This window comes from Staurois parvus, unplaced genomic scaffold, assembly GCF_062004578.1.
Source record: "Staurois parvus isolate SC_StPar_1 unplaced genomic scaffold, SC_StPar_1.0 ptg000468l, whole genome shotgun sequence".
Taxonomy (NCBI): domain Eukaryota; kingdom Metazoa; phylum Chordata; class Amphibia; order Anura; family Ranidae; genus Staurois; species Staurois parvus.
The window spans coordinates 1966750-1987398 of record NW_028318264.1 but is presented as its reverse complement, the minus strand read 5'-3'; the positions used below and the strand labels follow the sequence as shown (position 1 = coordinate 1987398).

The 20649-nt window shown below is 42.8% G+C and overlaps 1 protein-coding gene across 1 annotated transcript in view; it reads left to right on the top strand.

Annotated features, from left to right (window-relative positions):
* LOC149452715 (dynein axonemal heavy chain 5-like) overlaps nt 1-20649 on the top strand; it is a 401888-nt gene that overhangs the window by 75001 nt on the left and 306238 nt on the right. The window contains exon 25 of the mRNA XM_089689046.1: nt 8715-8807. Within this exon, the coding sequence (XP_089545172.1) occupies nt 8715-8807 (93 nt within the window). The remainder of the gene's footprint in view (nt 1-8714; nt 8808-20649) is intronic.

Below are 20649 nucleotides of genomic sequence, written 5' to 3'. Positions count from 1 at the left end.
TAGCCGAGGTCAGGACAGGCAGAGTTCATGCAGAGTCAGGATTAAAGCAGAATCAGGATGAGACAGGAAGCAGACAGGATGCAGGTACAGGGGCTCATGGGAAACATACACCAAGGCCCTGATCACAGGCCTGGCCATTCCTTAAATACACCTGCTGTAATCAGCCTCAGGTGATGGCTCATTGCAGGAGTGAGCCTCTGGTTGCTGAGAGCACCCGCTGGCCAGCCCTGGTACTGCAGCCCACAAGGCAGGTGAGTCCCACCACCACTGGCAAGTCCATTCCTGACAACTAGACTCTGGTGCAAGCCTTACAAGGAACATTCGCAGTTATAACCTTGATGATCATGCATTGAGGCATAGGTTTACATGTATGCTTTTATAGTTATGTACTGCGTTGTTGAGTTATAATGTAAGTTGAGTAATATGTACCCTGTCCTACTTTATTTAGAGTTTATATTAAAATTGTATGTACAACTTTGTTTTTATGCCTAGGACACTTATTAACAGCCGCAATTCAGTAGACTATTTACATATCCTATTTGTGCCTAAAAACTGGGGTTGATTTACTAAAACTGGAGAGCACAAAATCTGGTACAACTGGGCAGAGTAGCCAATCAGCTTCTAACTTCAGATTGTTCAATTAAGCTTTGACAAAAAAAAAAAACCTGGAAGCTGATTGGTTTCTATGCACAGCTGCACCAGATTTTACACTCTTCAATTGTAGTAAACCATCCCCATGTCTTTTGTCTAGTGCTCAAAATGTAATAAATTGAATATAAACCAAACTTTTTGTATTTTCTCAGATCAGATCCTTGTCATTCTGTTAGTATGAAATTCAGCTGTATTAGTCATAACACTAGACAGTGTGCATTGTTCCTGCACCCTATCATATACCCTTTATGTGTATAATGCATAAGCATAGCAGTGCCATATAAGACCTTATGTGTCAGTGTTAGATTTACTAGCAAAATTGTGTCCATTCCAGAACAGGAAAGGCTGGGATGTAACAAGTAATGCTAAAGAAATGCCTTTGAAGGCATTTAATGCAGAAGATTAGTGCAGTGGAGTAGTAGGCTATTCAATTGCAGTACGGAGGTGTGAGGTTAGTGTCAGTTGCACTGCAGAATGTGAAGGTGGTGGGCTGGGGCGGACTGATCATTTGGAAACTCGGGCACTGCCTGAGGGCCCGGGGTCAGTAGGGGGCCCCATGAGATGCCCCTGGTACCTTTTTCATAGGATTTTTTGAGTTTGGGCAAGGCCATAGGGGCCCCATGATCCCCTATTGCCCGGGGGCCCCATGGATTGTCAGTCCGCCCCTGGTGGTGGGCAAGATACTGAAACTGAAACAGGGGGAGAGTGTCAGTGGAACTGGAGACAGTGGAATTCAAAAACGAGACACCAAAAATTATTACCAGCAATTACTGGCTTCAGGAACAGTAAGGCTACGTTCACACTAGCCTTGTTTGCTAGCGGCAGAAAGGCGTTTGGGAAGCGTTTTTACCGCTTCCCAAATGCCTCGGACAATTCTGCCCATTGCAGCACATGGTGCTGTTCTAATGGGAGCGGTAGCGTAGTGGCGCGGTGTGGCAAAACGGATGCCTCTGGTTGAGTTAGGAGGCATTGAAGCCTCCTACTCTAGTCTATGGTGCCGCTCCGCAAACATCTGGCCGGCGTTTGCGGTGCGGTTCTGACGTGGTTGCGGGGCATTTGCGGAGCGGTAACAACATTCAAACTTCATTATAGGTGTTTGTGGGGCGTTTTTAACGCTCGGCAAACACCTAGCAACCACCGCTGAACCGCGCATGCGGCGCTTGCCGAGCGTTAAAAAATGCTCCGCAAACGCCGGACCAACGCTTGCCAACCGCTATAGGGGCGTTTGGCAAGAGTTGGTAAAACAGTCAAGTGTGAACGAGCGCTAAAGGTAGTGGTGAGGGTGAATGAGATGGGACAAGGCTTTGTATGTGACTTTGATGTGAATTGTTTAAACAGGAATTAGGGCAGTGGAGCTGAAATTCCCATTGGACCAGAGTCAGTGGAGATAAAAATATTTGGCATGCTGCACTGAACAGGTTAAGACCTAACACCCAAGTTAAAATCTAAATGTAGTAAAAAGTAGAAAAAAACAAAAATCAGCACAAAGAACATTACACACAGTCAGCAGGATATGTCCTTTAGGTTGCAATCTCCTCTGTTAGCTGAAATCATCCTCCACTAATCAACCCCCTCCCCTACTACAGCCTCTATAAATGAAAAATGATCTACAAATGGAGGAGGCAGACCTTCAGCCCATAGATAGTGTTTCATTCTATAGTATGGCTTCTATGAATGGTGGAGGGGGAGGATAGGTTAGGCATAGTTGGGCGTTCTTGATGAGTGCCCATCACAACTCCCTCAGTTTTCAGGTAACAGAGGAGACAGCAGCACAAGAGACATATTTGACTGAGTGTAAAATAGTGTCCCCTGTTCTGATTGGTTTTTTTCTTGTTCACTGTCCTTTAGATTTACCCTGAGCTATATAGTGGAAGGGCCTGCGTGACTGCATACAAATTGAAAGTGTTTATGTCTAACTTCATATTATATGGTTTTGGTAAATCCAAAGGAGAATTGTACAAGAAAATGTTATAACGTATGGCCAGCCAAAGGATTAGTGCATATGCACTGGAGGCTGGGTGCCTAGGGGTTGACAAGCATGTGCTGGGCATGAGAGGGGTTACACATGTGCTGTGGACTAGTAACTAAGAGAATGGTGCTAGGAGGATGGAAGCCCTGTCAGCGGTGAGGAGGGCTTTGTTTTAAGGTAAGTTTCGCATAATGTGCTAGTATGCAATGCATACTAGCACATTACAAAATGGATGCCAGTTTAAAGATATATTTCCTTACACCACTAAAACTAAAGATGGTGCACTTTTCCTCCCACTCGTACCATCAAAGGGGTCCTATTCCTGCCACTGATATCAACAATGGGGCATAATTCCATCCACTGATATAAAATATAGCGCACTATCACTCCCACTAACACTAAAGATGGGGCACTTTTCCTCCCACTGATACCATCGATGGTGCACTATTCCTGCCACTGACACCAATGTTGGAGCACCAGTCCTTCCACTGACACCAGTGTTGGGGCACAAGTCCTTCCACTGACACCAATGTTGGGGCATTAGTCCTTCTGTAAGCCGTGTACCGGGGTGGGCTCCCCAGGATACAGTGAAGTCATGAACAAGGAAAGCAACCCCAACACCAGCTTTTGCCACAACAGAATATTACTTATATTGTGACAAATAAACACAACCACAAATGCTGAGATCATACAATAAATTTACATACACCCAGCCCAAGGGCTGAGACCCTTGTGCTGCACAGCACGGCGCCTTCTGATGGATGAAGGTAGAAAGTGAAGTAATTTACCTACTGGCGGGCACAACTAAGCTGCCACACCTTACCCGTTATTACCCACTGTCAAGGTCCTACCTTTTCCCAGAGGTTATGTTACTTCATGTGCTGGCATCCATCTTGGATTTATGCTGAGCATGGTGGGAAGCTTTTATGCCTTCAGGTCTCTGAGGTCCATCCCCCAGAGGGGTGTGGCTGAGTACATATAAGCCTGTGATCCGCACATGCTCTTTGCATTTGTGTCTTGTGTCTTTGTCTTGCTACAGCTCTGTGTATATGCTCGTGACTCTTCTGGTATTTGACTCGGCTTGTGACTAGACCATTCTCTGTGTTTTCCTTCGATCTGACCTTCCGTTGCTGAACCCGGCCCGTGACCTGTGATTCTCTGTCTACTGTTCTGTACTGTTTTGTCCCGTTGTTGTTGACCCAGCTTGCCTGACTGCGCTATTGTCATTCTCACCAGCTACACGCCATTGGCGGCGGCCATTACCGCAGCCGGGGTGTCTCGGGGGCCGCGACCTGTTTCCTGGCTGCGTCAAGTCCATCCCCACCATCAGGGGCCCTGGTGAAGGGCAGCCTGGGACTTAGACTCCGCGCCCTGAGGGACTTCGGTCTGTTGGTAGTGGTTGTCGTCAGCCAGTGCGTTACCCTCCCACTAGGCCTACCTGTCCGTTCCACAGCCCTGCCCTGACACCCTAAAAGAGCAGAAATCAGTGTATGGGTGTATGGTATGGGCTAGCCTGCAGTGCAGCACAACAGCTTACAATCTTACACAAATCTACAGTATTCCCTCTCCCATAACTGGTCCTGTAGCACGTGCCTGATTATTCCTTCTGAGCAAAACACCAGTCTGGCTTGAGTTTGTGGGATTTTATCAGCTCTCCAATGTGAAATGTCGCTTTAAGTTATGGAGTCCTTCCAATGATCAGTAATAACACTTGTGGCCTGACACAAACAGAGACCCTAACTAACTAACTATAGGCGTGGTCTCAGTCTCTAGGTGCCAACATTGAAATGAGGTGCGTGCATGATCTTACCGACCTGGGTCTGCTTTGTATCCGCTGGTGACTCTGAACAGAACAAATGTCTCTCCAACAAGCATGCGGTATTGCAGTGTATGTTGCCTTGTTCCTCTGCTCTCACCAGCATTCCTGGCAGCAATCTTACTTTCTCTGAACAGGATCAGGGTCTTGGACACGATCAGCTTCACTTAGCTGCAGCTCTGGTTACTGAGGGATGCTCTCATACCTGGATGCCATCAGATTCCCTGCTCACACGGCTCCTTCATTCACTATCCTCCAAACATGGCTGCTGTCTCTCTTCTTCCTGTTCTCTAAAATCTGTGTGAAAACCCCACCTCTTCATAAATATAGAAATATCTATGCAGTCTGAGGCTGTGTTAGGGAAAACAGTGGCATCTTGTGGCTAAGCCGCAGAATGTCAGTCCAGAACATTTAATTTACTCCACACAATAATTTACTCCACACAAATAGTGGTCAAACAGTGAGAGCTGTTTCCCCATCTCACACTTCCACTGACACCAATGTTGGGGCCTGGTCCCTCCACTGCCAGCAGTGTTAGGGAAAATTTTCTTTCATTGATTCCAGTATTGGGGAACCATTCCTTCCACTGACACCAATGTTGGGGCACTATTCCTCTCACTGATACCAATAATAGGGTGCTATTCCTTCTACTGACACCAATGATTGGGCACTATTTCTGCTGCATTTTCCACTCCCACTGGTTACAGTCCGGCCCCCCTAAAGTCAGAAGACCAGAAAACTGGTCCTTTGTTCAGTAAGTTTGTAGACCCCTGATTTACATGATTTTGAATCAAATCACATTATTTTGAATCAAATCATTCTAAAGCTGGCCATACTAGGATCAAAATTCATCCAGTTCAGCAGGGACCGGCCGAACGTTGATCCATGTATGGGCACTGTCGGATTTTAGCTGCTCGATCAGTAGCCTGCAGCACTTATCAGTTTATTCTGATGGTGGGGAAGTTTCCCAGCTGTTAGAGTACAATAGGTCAGTAGGGAGGATTCCCTCATTCACATAAAGTGTGTGGATGGGGGAATTGGGTTAGATTTTTTTGGTTCAATTCACTGGTTGAATGGAAAAACTTACTAATATAGAGGCAGCTTTAAATGGAGGGAATAAGGGATTAAGCTGGCCATACATGCATCAAATTTTGTCCGGTTCAGCAAGGACCATAGGGACCACATCAAATGTATGGATGGGGGAATCAAGCCACTTTTTTTTTCATTCAACCTGCTGGTTGAATGAAAGAAAATGACTCATCTGTGCGCTGCCTTAATGTTCTTCTGTGCGGCTGATGACTGAAAGGTTAATGCACATAAACTGCAGAATGATCACTAATGGGTTAATAGTCATACTCTGCTGGTGGAAAACTACTAGAGAGCTTTGTGTACAGTATTGGAGGAGTTTTTTCTCTGCTGGTATAGATACTAAGAAGTGTGTGCTGGAGAAAGGATACAGGGGAAGGCCAATGTGTGTCCATTCTGTGTTTGAATACATTTTTGCTGTCAAAAAAACTGATGCTGAGTAAAGCTGACCATAGGCTAGTAGAATTTCTTTTGAAATTTTCTTGTTTTGAGACTGTTTGATTTTCTAATTGTTAGTGCGATCTGAAACTGTAGTGATGGGAGAATTAAAAGGAATGAACATTTTCTCTCAAATGAATACATTTTTTTGAATTAGGAAATTCCATTCATTCCAAAATCTAATCCCACAAGCAAACCACCTTTTAAGTACTTTCAAACAACATTCATCAAGTCATTGAATGTCCTGAGAATTCTTGTATGAATGTTCTTAAATCACGGACACAGTCTATAAGGCCTCATTTACCCACATGGAAGAAAAATATATTAGAAATAAATTTAAAAAATATTCTTCCCAAACATATTGACATATATTTGAAATACTACAATTTTGGCCGTATTCTATATATATATATATATATATATATATTTACACTGTATCTTGAAATGTGTTTTTATTACAAAATTTGTGAAAAATTATTTTTAAAAATACATTTTCAAATATACTGTATCTCTTTAACCACTAGCCTACACTGGACACTTCCTGCCCAGGCCAATTTCCAGCTTTCAGCGCTGTCACACTTTGAATGACAATTGCACGGTCACGCAACACTGTACCCATATGAAATTTTTATCATTTTTTTGTGACAGATAGCGCTTTATTTTGGTGGTTTTTAATCACCTCTGGGTTTTTTATTTTTTCTTAAACAAACCAGAGACCACTGAAAATTTTGAAAAAAAAAGTTTTTTCTTAGTTTTTGTTATACAATTTTGTAAATAAGTGATTTTTCTCCTTCACTGATGTGCGCTAATGAGGCTGTAGTGATGGGCACTGATAAGATGCACTGATGGACACTGATAGGTGGCACTGATGGGCACTGATGAGGAGGCACTGATGGGCATTGACAGGCATCACTGATGGGCACTGAAAGGCAGCACTGATAGGCGGCACTGACTGGCACTGTTAGGTAGCACTGACTGGCACTGATAGGCGGCACTGATGCGCACTGATAGGCAGCACTGACTGGCACTGCTAAGTGGCACTGACTGGCACTGATAGGTGGCACTGATTGGCAGCACTGATAGGTGGCACTGATTGGCATTGATAGGTGGCATTGACTGGCACTGATGGGTGACACTGAAGGGCAGCTCAGATGAGCACTGATTTGTGGCATTGATGTGCACTGGTATGCACTGATATGTGGCACTGATGGGCACTGGCACGTGGCACTGTTCAGCTGGCACTGATGGACTCTGACAGGTGGCACTTCTGGGGCCACACTGATCATCAGGGCACACTGATCATCAGTTTCCTGATGATCAGTGTACATGTCCCCTCTGCGGAAAGCCGATTACCGGCTCTCCTCTGCTCTCCTCACGAGCTGTCAGTGTGACAGCTCGAGAGGAGAGAAATGCCAATAACCGGCATTTCCCTGTTTACATGTGATCAGCTATGATTGGACACAGCTGATCACATGACCGAGCCGACATCTTCGGCTCTTTCCGTGATCGGGGATCCCCTGTGTCCGAGGGACACAGAACACCGCCGATCGCCGCGCTGCACGCTCCCTGAGCCGTGCATGCGCGGTGAGAATGGCAGGACGTCATATGACGTCCTTCCAGAACAAGAGAACCACCTTGCGCCCGTCATTTTACTATATGGTGGGCGGGAGGTGGTTAAAAATGTTATCTACATTTTTGGAATGCATTTACAAATATATGTCAAAATATATGTTAAAATTACTTTTTTATGTGTTAAAAAATATGAAGAATATATTTATAAAAATATATATTTCTAAAAATGATTTTCATATATTTTGTAATGTATAAAAACACATTTCAACATGCAGTATATATATATGTGTGTGTGTATTGAATATATATTTTGAGATATATTGAATAAAGCCAAAAATGTAGTATTTCAAATATATGTCAATATATTTGGGAAGAATATTTTTAAAGTATATTTTTCTTCCACGTGGGTGGACATGCAGTTGGGGGAGCAGTAAAAATGTGCAGTTGAACCGTGTTTTTGTCGCCTCCCCATCAGCCCCCCCATACACGCAATAGGCAGCGGACTAGGGTGTTTATATGCTGTGATTGTGATGCTTTGTTTTGCACCCACGGTATATTCTGCCCAACATATATCTGACATATAGCGATCTGTGATTTTCAAGCCCACCAAATGCAACACATTCCAGCAAAAGGGGAAGTGGGTGCAATGCATATAGTTGTGGTGTGTTTGTTGCAAAAATGGAGTTAAAACAGGCAGTGAGGAGGCATCACATCACTCCTCAGTTGCCTCTGAAGGGTGATCAGAATGCAAATCATGCTTCAGAGAAAATGTAAATTAAGGCACAAGTCTAAATCTACCTTAATTCTTCGAAAATCTACTAGTGTACGACCAGCTTAAATGTTTTTGGTCATATAAGTAAAATAATGTCTGCAACTACTACTTAATATAAAGTAAGCATAACTAGCTGAATAAAGCTCCCAGTATAGATATATGTTTTATTGTAAGATTGTAAGCCTGAAAGAGCAGATCCCTCGAACCCCTCGTGTATTGTATTGTTACTGTCTTGTCTCATGTTCTGTCCCCCCACTATAATGTACAGCGCTGAGCATACCCATTGGCGCTATATAAATACTGTATAATAATAATAAATAATAATTTAGTGTTTTTGTTTTGTACATGATTACTGCATTCTTTTACGAGCAATGTTCCATTTTTCAAGGTGATTTTCTGTTCTTTTTCAGAGTGCAGTGAACAAAGCTATAAATATTATATTGTCAGCAGCCAAGGACATTCCTCTTTGGAATTTTGCACATCTACATCACAAACAACAACAGGTAATGCAATGCTGTGCCTTTGCTAATGCATATAAAAGCTGATGGTTGTGACGGCAGTGTCATGAACTTATGCTCAGTTAAGATGAATTAAAAAAAACAAAAACAAGTAACTCTTTAATAACACTTGCATTCCTGCACATAGGTTTTCTAAATGCAGGAGAAGAATGGGAGGAATAAACAACCTCCTTGACTCCTGTCTTTAGAAGCTTCTGCTTTCAAGCAGTTTAGCTGCGTTTAGACATGTTTACATCAGTATAGCCTTCTTTTAAGATGCTAATTGGATTCTGGATGCACAGAATTCTATTTATCTCAAAACATGGATAAACTAAATGGCCCTAAATGCAGCTACATGTTCAGTCTGAATGATACCGTTGAGTCGTCATTACATGCTTTTATATGTGGTTAGATATGTGCTGAAATCTCATATAAACATAGGTTTGACCAGGGCTTTTTTTCTCAGAAAATAGGTGCAGGAACTCAACCATGACCCCCCCAGGGGCGGACTGACAACTCACGGGGCCCCCGGGCAATAGGGGATCATGGGGCCCCTGTATCCTTGCCCAAACTCAAAAAAGCCTATGAAAAAGGTACCAGGGGCATCTCATGGGGCCCCCTACTGACCCCGGACCCTTGGGCAGTGCCCGAGTTTCCAAATGGTCAGTCTGTCCCTGGACCCCCCCCAAAACCCTCCCCCCCCATGCCACACACATCATTCAAACCACATCAAGTAGTGGGTGTGGTCAAATTTCACTAACCATGGGAGGGCATTGCGTATGGAGTGCAGAGTTTGGGGGGGGGAGGGGGTGGTTACACACAGCGTCCAGAGTTTTGGGGTGCGCTACATACATACTGCAGATTTCAGGAAAAAACTGTATACAGAGTGCAGAGTTCAGCCTTTTTTCACAGCTGCTTCCTCTGCACCCCCTGTCCATATCTCACTTCCACCCCTCTTCAGCTCTGATCTCTGCATGCAACCTCCCTCCACTGCCCCCATGTTCTCCCCGTCCTTAAAAGCTCCACCATCTTTGGTTGCTGTATTAAGCTGAAGCAGTCAGCTGGCTCTAGTACCTCCCTGCACATTGTAGGTGGCTCTGTCTCTCTCACTTGCAAGGAGATCATCCAGTAGGGTGTTGGCATGTGCACTGCACCCCGGGCACCCACATCCCCCTTGTTCCCATCCTGCACTTAGTGGGAGACGCTCAGGAGATCAGATCTGTGGGAGCCATTGGGAGACAAGCTGTCACTTGTAAACACATAAGCCGGACTTCTGTGTTTAGAAGCGATAGTGGTGAGCAGAGGGCTTGAGCCAGAGGTGGTGGAACTGAGTTCCACCAAGTTTCAACAAACAAAAAAGCCCTGGGTTTTACACTGCAAGTGTGAATGAGGCCTAAGGCTGGTCAAATACTCTTAGATTTCTTTTGTCAGTCCTGTGGGCCGAAGGAGAGAAATTTTGTTGATTCCCTCACCCATGCTAAACAATGTGGATGGACAAAACTCTACCTAACAGCTATGGTATTCAGATAGCCACCACCTGTGGCTGTCACAATACCAGAACTGTGGCTGTAGCCAATAATACTACCACCAATAAATAGCCTTAGGGCCTGTTCACATACAGTGCGGTGACATTTTTCTGCACTGGGAGAACTCCATGTCATAGCTAGCGTCCATAGAAAAAACATGTTTTCTATGTGCCCCATTCACAGGGAACTGTGTGATGCAACTGCACGCATCACACCACCCTCCCGTGCAGTTCACTACATCTGCAATTAACAGTAAAGCTGACCTTACATGGTTCCGTTTTTTCATTCAAACAGCAGGCTAAATGAAAAAAACTGAACCGAATCCCCCATCCACACATTCGAGGACATCCCCCCTCCTCCTTGCTGCGCTAATGTATTCTGACAATGGGGAGACTCCCTCTCAGTCATAATACACAGGTCAGTGCTGCAACTGCTGATCGAGTGGCTTTTTATCTGACAGAACGGTTGAACAGAATTTGATCAGTAGATCGATCGACTTCTGTAAAACTGCAGTGGCCACACATGGATAAAAATTCAGCTGGTCCCTGCTGAACAGGCCAACTTTCGATCCATCTATGGCAACCTTTAGGCTTTAAAAACTTGAATTTGTAATTTTGTATTTCACACAAATGCAGAGTAAACATATTAACCACTTCCCGTCCGGCCCATGTACATAAACAGTCGGACGGGAACAGTGCAGGAGCGGATGGCTGTATATAAACGTCCTCCCACATTCCCTGCCCGTGTGCGCTCCCTGGGAGTGCATGGCACCGCGATCCGATGCCCGCTGTGTCCTCCAATCGCTGTACGGGACCTCTGTGTGAGGTCCCGATCATGTGATCACTGATTGGCCAATCAGTGATCACATAAATAGTAGTAAGCAAGATGTCACTTGCTGACATCCTTGCTTACTACTAGTGAAATCTGTGAATGATCACAGAGGTCACATGGTACAAGGCTATTCACAACAGCCTTGTACCATGTTACAAGCTGTGACCAATCACAGCTCACACAGTAGTTCTCAATGGCTGCAAGAATGCAGACAGAGAGAAGGAAAAATTATTGCTTTTACAGTCTTTATGGGTGTAAAAGCAATCACTGTAAAAAGAAAAAAAAAAAGATGTCCATCAACCCCCACAAGTAGTACAGTGTCAGTATGGTGACATTGTACTGTTAGGGTGACAGTATGTTAAAAAACAAAAAAAACAAATAATAATAAAAAAAAATAAAAATGTAAAACATTTTTTAAAAAATTATAATTTTTCGTTATAAACTATTTTGGGTTATTTTTTTTACGAAAAAGATAGCTGAAAACAGTTTGGCCAAGATTTATGAAGAAAGATTATTTATTTGCAAAATTTTATTAGAAAAACACTTTTTCAAAATGTTTGGACTTTTTTATTTATATAGCAAAAAAATTAAAATCCCAGTGGTGAAAAAATACCACCAAAATAAAGTTTTATCTTTCTCAAAAAAATGCTAAAAAATTCAAAAATTCAATGACAACAATTGTCATTCAAAGTGTGATAGCACTGAAAGTTGAAAATTGGCCTGGACAGGAAGGGGGTGAAGGTGTCTGGACTGGAAGTGGTTAATATAAAGTAGTATGTATGCATAAAGCATACATCAAAAGAGTAACTTCGGACCAGATCTATCTTTAATTTATGTAGTGCCACTACTTAGAGCACTTTATCGCTGGGTGTACAGTAATTCTACATAATGTGCATTTTTAACTTGGCAAAATATGACTGGAAATATTTATAAGGCTCTGCGTGTTAAGGCTTACAATCTAATAACCAACATGAAATGACTAGAATAGTATATACAATTTTCAGATTGGAAAAGCCAAACAATTTACAGTATATCTCAATATAAATCTACTCGAATGAATGGACCTGCAAGCAGCTTCAATATATCTGGCTACAAATGATAAAGGAAATCAGTTTTCCCAAAAAGATCCTAATATAACTTAGTGAATTGCGGTCAGGGAGGTAATTAATAAGTAGGAGAAAAAAATAATGAACTATGAAGTGGTGAGGCCGGTAAATAAATCAGAGGAGTGTGGAAGGGTGTGCAGAACTGATAAGTAACTGAGATAACTGGGAAATATCGCAGCCTTGGATTTCAGAATGGCAGGTGATAACAGGAGAAAATGACAGGAAAAGATTATCTGGATATCTAAGAATATGAACAGTGTAAAAAAAGGCACAGGGATGACAAACAGTTTCCACTTTATGGAGGGCCATGCAGGTGAGAACTAGAAGTGTGATTGTAATCCTGGAAGCAGTAGGGAGCCAGTACAGAGATTGATTTAGGGTGGTAGAATTAGTAATGTGATTTTCAGAGATTTAAAGGGTATACTGTAGAAGTTTGCCTGCTGCTGACGATAGATATTAGAGGTCACCGATTAATTTAACAATCTAATTGTGCTGTAGTATCAGTAGCAGTATTGTAACCTAAAGTGGACTAAGGACATGCTCAAACCTATACCTGCTCACTTTTTTTCCCCCCAATCATACACAGTAGAATTGTGTTTGGTCTCTTTTACCAACAGCCAATCGTGTGGCAAGCTTTAAAATGTTATGGATCTTTTTTAACCTCCCTAGCAGTATGATTATTTCAGATTTTTGGTGCTGAAAGCGCTACCATTATTTTGCATGGAAATATGTAGTTTTTTTATTGTATACCTGTAATTCTTAGGAATAACTCACTGAAATCTGTCCGAACAAGAGTCTAGTAAACATTCCGGATATGATAAAATTTGAAACACAAAATCATAAATTATAATTTAATAAATAATCATAAAAAATAATAATATAATAATAATACATTTAATTCAATAATATAATCAAACCAAAAACACTGAAATTTGAAATATAGCGCCAAGTTCGCACATCACTGAGCAAAGTCGCAAAATCGTTTTCAGTGTCTGATGACGAATTTCCCCACGAATCATTATCACTCAATTCTGCAAGTGGTTCTGATTTACTATCGCTGTTCTCTAGCTGTTCTAAAACCGCTTTTGACCTAAAGGGACACTTTTTGGACGCCATGGACGTTTCTCAGTTTCCAGGCAGAAAGAACAGACAAAATGCAGGAAGGGCACAGGACAAAGCACTAGGGACAATATGTATGTGAAATGGGTTGAAACAGCAATGTTTTACTATGAAAAATGTGTTTTGAAAAAAATGACATTTTTTTAAATTTTCAAATTTCCCGCCGCCGTCGGCGGCGCCCGTACGTCCCGACGTCACAGGGACTGGAACACAGAAGCCAGATGCCAGTATCGGCCGGAGGAGATGGCCGGGGTCGCTGCAGGGGACACATCGCGGGAGCGAAGGACAAGGTAAGCTTTGCAGGGACTCCCTATGCAGCGCCGCATGGTAAGCCTGAGTGTAGCTCGGGGTTACGGCTTTAGGCACTGACATTTTACCCCGAGCTACACTCGGGAATACCGCTAGGGAGGTTAAAAGTAAAAAACAGGGTAGTCCTACTAGAGTGTTGGTATTTGCTTGATGATCCCCAATGATCTCGTTAACCTGAGATATTAAAGCATGTGCATTTTTCGCAGTTGGTAATGGATTTTTTTTATGATGTTCTTGCAAACTCTTCCTTTAAAGAAGTAGTAAACTTGAAAAATAAAAATCTTCTCCCTGCAAGATAATGTCATAATGTGCTAGTATGCATCCCACATTAGCACATTATGAAAGACTTACCTTAGAACAAATCCCTCCAGCAGTGCGCTGTCACTGATGACAGGGCTTGCATCTTCACTCAGTCTTCCTTTCGGGTTCACGGGCTCTGGCTGAGCTACGATGACGTCACTCCCACTCATGAATGCGGGAGCATCAGCCGTGGCACACAGCTCTGAAGGAACAGCATGGGTATGTTGTTCCTTCAGAGCGCATGGATCGGTGACGTCACCAGCTGTAGGGACACTGAATATCTCCTAGATGGTGCATGTTTAGAAGATATTCCTTGTATGTACAGGTAAGCTTTATTATAAGCTTGCCTGTAGGTACAAGTGTCCAGTGGGAGTTTACACCAACTTTAAAGAAAATGTAAACCCAACATTTCACATTCCTGATATGTGTCTGCTGTACCATGTACTTGTATGGAAAAGTGTCCTGTTTTCTTTGTATTGCTTCCGTGGTGTGTGAAATTCCTGGTGTTCCTGCCAGTCCCTTTGTTTTCCTAATAACTGACCACAGTAGGCAGGAGATTAAAATGTGGTCAGTTCTCTAGGTGTGCTGGAACTTTGTCTGCTCTCCAAAGATCAGATTTGTCCTGACACGCCTCCCCCCCTCCCCGCACGGCCTTTTACTGAGAAGATCAGTGCTGCTGGTTCTCTTCCCCTAGCTCCTATGCAGTTGAGAACAGAGGGTATGTAGTCTCTTTTAAAAAAGGGAAAAACATAGTTTATACCATGTTTTTTTTATATCTGTACACAAATGTTTTGCCTTTCATTTCTATTTTAAACTGAATGAGTGGTTTTACAAGGTGAGGTTTTACAATCACTTAAAACAAAACAATAGGTTTGCAACATACAGCATAAAACACACAGTTTACAGTATGTCTTGTGATATAGGGTGATTAACTGCTTCCCGACCACCCTATAGCAGAACTATTGCAGTGAAGAATGAAAACAAAGTGCACCAACCTTGCGCATTACCTCAGTAAGCAATTGGTAAATGTATTGATTTAAGAAATATACTCACAAAAGTAGCAATATAAAAGGCATATAGAGTCCAAATTTGAAGCACTGGATTAGGGGACACGTGCGAATCCCATTGAGAGGGGAGACTTTCAGGGTAAAGCTGATGTGTTTCGAAGGGGGGGGGTCCCTTCTTCCTCAGAATTCTTTTGTGAGTATATTTCTTAAATCAATTAACTTACCAATTGCTAACTGATGTAATGCACAAGGTTGGTGCTCTTTTGTTTTTGTTCTTCACTACAGTTTTTATCGAGCTTTCCCAGCTTCTTGATAGAGCCGCACAACGTTTGGTTGATTTTGGATGAACTTTCATATATCCTATCATACATTGTTCCATCGGCCCTCTTCTGATCTGGGTCCCTGAACGCAGGAGGTGTTGTATTTGTGTCTAGCATAACTATTGCTACAGAGTGGCAGGGCTGCGCAAAATCACATATATATACAGAATTTTGTATTTCTGGGTAAGAGGCGCGCCAGCAACTGGAGATTGCCAAGTATCACTGACGGGGGGGAGGTCTGTATGTAAACAATACAGATCTCTCGCCTGTCCGCTCCATCACGCTGCTTTGTATTGCTCTGCATAGCAGAACAATACAAAGCCGCGTGCTTACACAGTAAAGCACAGCACACAGTAAAACACACACAGCACACAGTTAAACCTTTGATCGCCCCCAATGTTAACCCCTTCCTGCCCAGTGCCATTAGTACAGTGTCAGTGCTTTTTATTAGCCCTGATCACTGTATTAGTGTCACTAGGGATGTCAGTAACAGTTAGCCAGTTCCCTCCCAGTGTCAGAATGCCTGCCGCAGTCCCACTATAAGTCGCTGATCGCCGCCATTACTAGTATAAAAAAAAATAAATACAAAATCCAGTATATATACAGTCAATTGTAGACGCTATAACTTTCACGTAAACCGATTAATTTACACGTATTGGGATTTTTATTTTAGCAGACATATAGCAGAATACATTTTGACCTAAATTTATGATGAAATTTGATTTTTACATTTTATAGCAAAAAGTCAAAAATATTGTTTGTTTTTTTTTTCAAAATTGTCAGCCTTTCTTTGTTTATAGTGCAAAAGATAAAAAACACAGAGGTGATCAAATACCACCAAAAGAAAGCTCTATTTTGTGGGGGGGGGGGGGGGAAGGACATAAATTTAATTTGGGTGCAATGTTGCATGACCGTGCAATTGTCAGTTAAAGTAACATAGCACCGTATTGCAAACCACGGTCTGGTCAGGAAGGTGGGTGGGGGGGGGATAAATCCTCTGTAGGGACAGTGGTTAAGCTCGATTGTGCTGAGTGTTTTTAATGAGTTGTGCCAGTCCGAACTGTGCTATAAGGTCTTCCTGGCCCATTTTTATTACAAGGCAAATCAAAGTCTTGACAGCAGGCTGCCCTCACAGGGATTTTCAGCAGCAAAACAAATAATGAAAACATGTTACGACACCTGGCTCTCCTCAGCAGCACCACTGCCCTCATCTCTGTTCTCCCAGACAATGGCCTCTTCAGTCTCACTCAATCTAGTTACAGCACCTCACTGCACATGTCAGAGATGCGGGTGTGACCAGAAGTGTGTGGACTGACAGGGAAACACAGGACTCTGATATGGTATAAATAAGACAATTTATTAAGACTAACAATACAAACATAAACGCAGTGCACCAAACCCCAAGCTAATACAAATACATACAACAAGGTGAAACAAACCCAAACCTGGTATAGATACACAGGTACATACACATATAGAGCACAGCGTAGTCAGGCAGGCCGGGTCGATAACTATCGGGCAGGTAGGTACAGGAGGAGCAGGCGGAGAGAATGGTCAGGGTCACAAGCCAGGGATAAAACAGGAGAGGTCATCAGAGGTCAGGATCAGGCAGGGTCGGCAACAAGTCAGGCAGGAACAGGAACAGAAATGCAGGTTACAAGGTACAGGGGCCCATGGAAAAACACACACCAAGGCACAGACTGCAGGTCTGGCCATCCCTTAAATACACCTGCATTCAGCCCCAGGTGATGGCTAATTGCCGAAGTGAACCTCTGGTTGTTGAGAGCACCCGCTGGCCAGCCCTGGTACTGCAGCCCACAAGGCAGGTGAGTCCCACCACTATTGGCAAGTCCATTCCTGACAGCACTAGACTGCTCCTGGCCTCTAGATAGGGTTGCCAGCACCCCTGCTATCTCACTCTTCTGAGGCCTACAGAGCTCCTCCAGCCCACTGGAGCCACTAGTTGCTTCAGCTTTCTCTGTCCTGTCAACTCGCACAGCTGTCCCAACTCTCCCAATTCTCCCAGTCCTGCATGTAGGGAATCTCTCCCACATGGGGTCCTATCTCCCAAGTGGTTCACCTGTCTTGGCCATAGAACATTCCTGTTTCCACACAAAGGCTCTGTCTCAAAATGTGAGCTGTGAGCTATGATCAGGCCTGGCTTATAGCCAATCTGCCCACCTGTGCACTCACATGGCCAGGCTCCTACCCAAGACACTTTGAAGCCTTCAGGCCCCAGTCCAGGATTACAAACCCATTGAATACTGGCAAGCCAGTCTTCTCCATTGAAAAACAATGCTCTGGAACTTTGCACTTACGCTGGGCGTTTTAATAATGCTGGTAACGTTAGCTGTGTAAAGTCACATTAACCACTTGCTGCCCTGCCACTGTAGAAATACGGCGGCAGGGCAGCACTGGCAGGCAAAAACCACATTTTAAACCGTGTGTTTTGTAAACAGATAGGGGGCGCACGCGAGGCGCGCCACCGCCCTGTCTGTCCCGCCGATCACCGCCACGGATGTCAGTGGCCGGGTCACAGCTGGTCTTTACCGGCTGTTTCCCGGCGATCAGCGGCAAACAGTGACAGACAGCACAGCTGCAGTAGCTGTGCTGTCTGTCACTTCCCTGACAGCTTGAGGACGAGCTGATCGAGAAAGAAGAGTTTCTCTCTCTCGATCAGCCTTGTCCCGTCCAGCACCCCCCCCGCCCCCTAGTAAAACACTCCCCTCACTCAGATAACCCTTCCCTGCAAAATAAAGTTAACCCCTTCCTCCCCAGTGCCATTAGTACAGTGTCAGTGTTTTTTTTTTGCACTGATCACTGTATTAGTGTTTTTGGGGATGTCAGTGACCCCAAGTCAGTACCCCCCAATGTCAGAATGTCTGCCGCAGTCCTGCCATAAGTCCCTGATCGCCGCCATAATTCGCTGGTCGCCGCCATAAGTCACTGATCGCCGCCATTATTAGTATAAAAAAAAACTAAAAATCCCAGTATCTTTCCCGCCATTTGTAAATGCTATAACTTTCACGTAAACCAATTAATTTACACGTATTGGTTTTTTTTTTTTTAGCAAAGACATGTCGCAGAATGCATTTTGGCAGAAATTTATGACTAAATTTGATTTTTACATTTTTTTTACTGGACATGTTTTATAGCAAAAAGTCCAAAATATTGTTTTTTTTTCCTCAAAATTGTCAGCCTTTTTTTTATAGCGCAAAAAATAAAAACCGCACAGGCGATCAAATACCACCAAAAGAAAGCTCAATTTGTGGGGAAAAAAAGGATGTAAATTTCATTTATGTACCGTATTGCATGACTGCGCAATTGTCCGTTAAACTAGCGCAGCGCTGTATAGCAGAAAAATGGTGTAAGTTGCAGTATTTATACCATAGTTTGTAGACACTATAACTTCCACACAAAGTAATCAATATACACTCATTGGGATTTTTTTTACCAAAAACATGGAGCAGAATACATTTTGGCCTAAATTTATAACCAACTTTGAGTTTACTATATATTTTTTATAGCTGAAAGTAAAAAATATTGTTTTTCTTCAAAATGTTTGGCTTTTTTTTGTTTATAGCGTGAAAAATAAAAAGCGCACAGGTGATAAAATTACACCGAAAGAAAGCTCTATTTGTGTGAAAAAAAGACGTAAATTTCGTTTGGGTGCAGCATTGCATGACCGCGCAATTATCAGTTGAATTAGTGCAGCGCTGAGTTGCAAAAAGAGGCCTGGTCATTAAGGGGGGTAAATCCTCTGGAGGTCAAGTGGTTAAAAACTTAATTTTTTTAGCATCTTTGCATTAGCAGCGTTTTGCGTTTGCATTTGTTAGCGTTTGTTTACCCCGTTTTGTTTTTTGCTAAAAAAGTCCAAAAATGCCAGTTTGCCGCGTTTTACCACGTTTTGTGATGTTTTTCAGTATTTTTCAGCGTTACAGCATTTTTACAGCAAAAAAATCCTTTAGAAACCCACTAGTTCTGTTTTTTTTCCAGCCAAAAAACGCCCCTGCCAAAAAAAGCTGATTACAGCTGCATGGACACATGATGGGGGGTTTACTGGCTGTAGAAAAAAACACCAAAAGCCAAAAACAGCAGCTGTAAAAACATCCATGGTGCATGAGGACTAAATGTGAATCCTGTGTGTTTCCTGTTTATCCTCACACAATGGCAGAGCCTAGCACTGTCACCAGTCCTAAACAGTATGATTTTATTGTTCTGATCTTCTTTTGGTTTCAAAAGAGATTAAAGTAATTTTTTTTGTCTAATTTAAAAATTGTGAAGCAGGGCAGTGAATGAAACAAGTCATATTGCCCTCTTAAAGTAGTTGTAAACTCTGAACCAAAAAAGTCATATTATCTGTTCTCTTAGTGTTTTAATAATGGCAGTGCTTTAAAAAAAAAATTCTAAATAACTTTTTATTGCTGTTCTTGTGTGCAATCACCTGATTTTTATTCTTCTGTTTTGTGAGCACAGGGACTGATGGGGAGGGGCTTTAGGAAAGCGGAGAGGAGAAGCAGCTGCAGGGGAATCCTCAGTCAATCAAGACAGGAGGAGTGGGGAGGGGCGGAAAGGAGCAGAGAGGGGAGTGGCTTTACACAGACCACAGAACTAAGAAGAGGAAACTACAGACAGGCTGTGCTCTTACACAGCACAGAACTACATGATGAAAGACGTAAAATGACCACACTGTCATGGATCGGCAGCCTTGATTGCCATAATCATTTTACTCACAGGAACAGAAGCACTGGCAAGATCGACCAGGTTATTATACTACAGGGAAAGCAGTAAATAAGATTGCTGTAATATTTAAAAAGGAGTCAAAATCTTTACCAAGTAATCATAGCCCTGTTAGTTTAACTTCTATCAGGAAGATACTGGAGAGTTTAATAAAAGACCACATAGATGAGTTTTTGCTGGAAAAAAATATTTTAAGCAACAGACATCATGGATTCATGAAAGACAGAAGTTGTTAAACAAATCTGATTTCTTTTTATGAGGAGGTGAGCAAAACCTTGGAGAGAGGGGTGGCAGTGGAAGTGGTGGGACAGAGGGGTGGCGGTGGACGTGGTATACTTGGATTTTGCAAAACATTTGACACAGTTCCCCACACACGGCTAATGTGTTAGGTAAAGTCTACAGGCTTGGAAAAATCTGTATGTAAATGGATAGAAAACTGGCTAAAAGATCGTATTCAGAGAGTAGTGGTTAATGATTCATACTCTGAATGGTCTAGGGTTGTCAGTGGTGTACCCCAAGGTTCAGTGTTGGGACCCTTACTTTTTAATATATTTATAAACAATATAGGGTCTGAGATTAAAAATCCAATT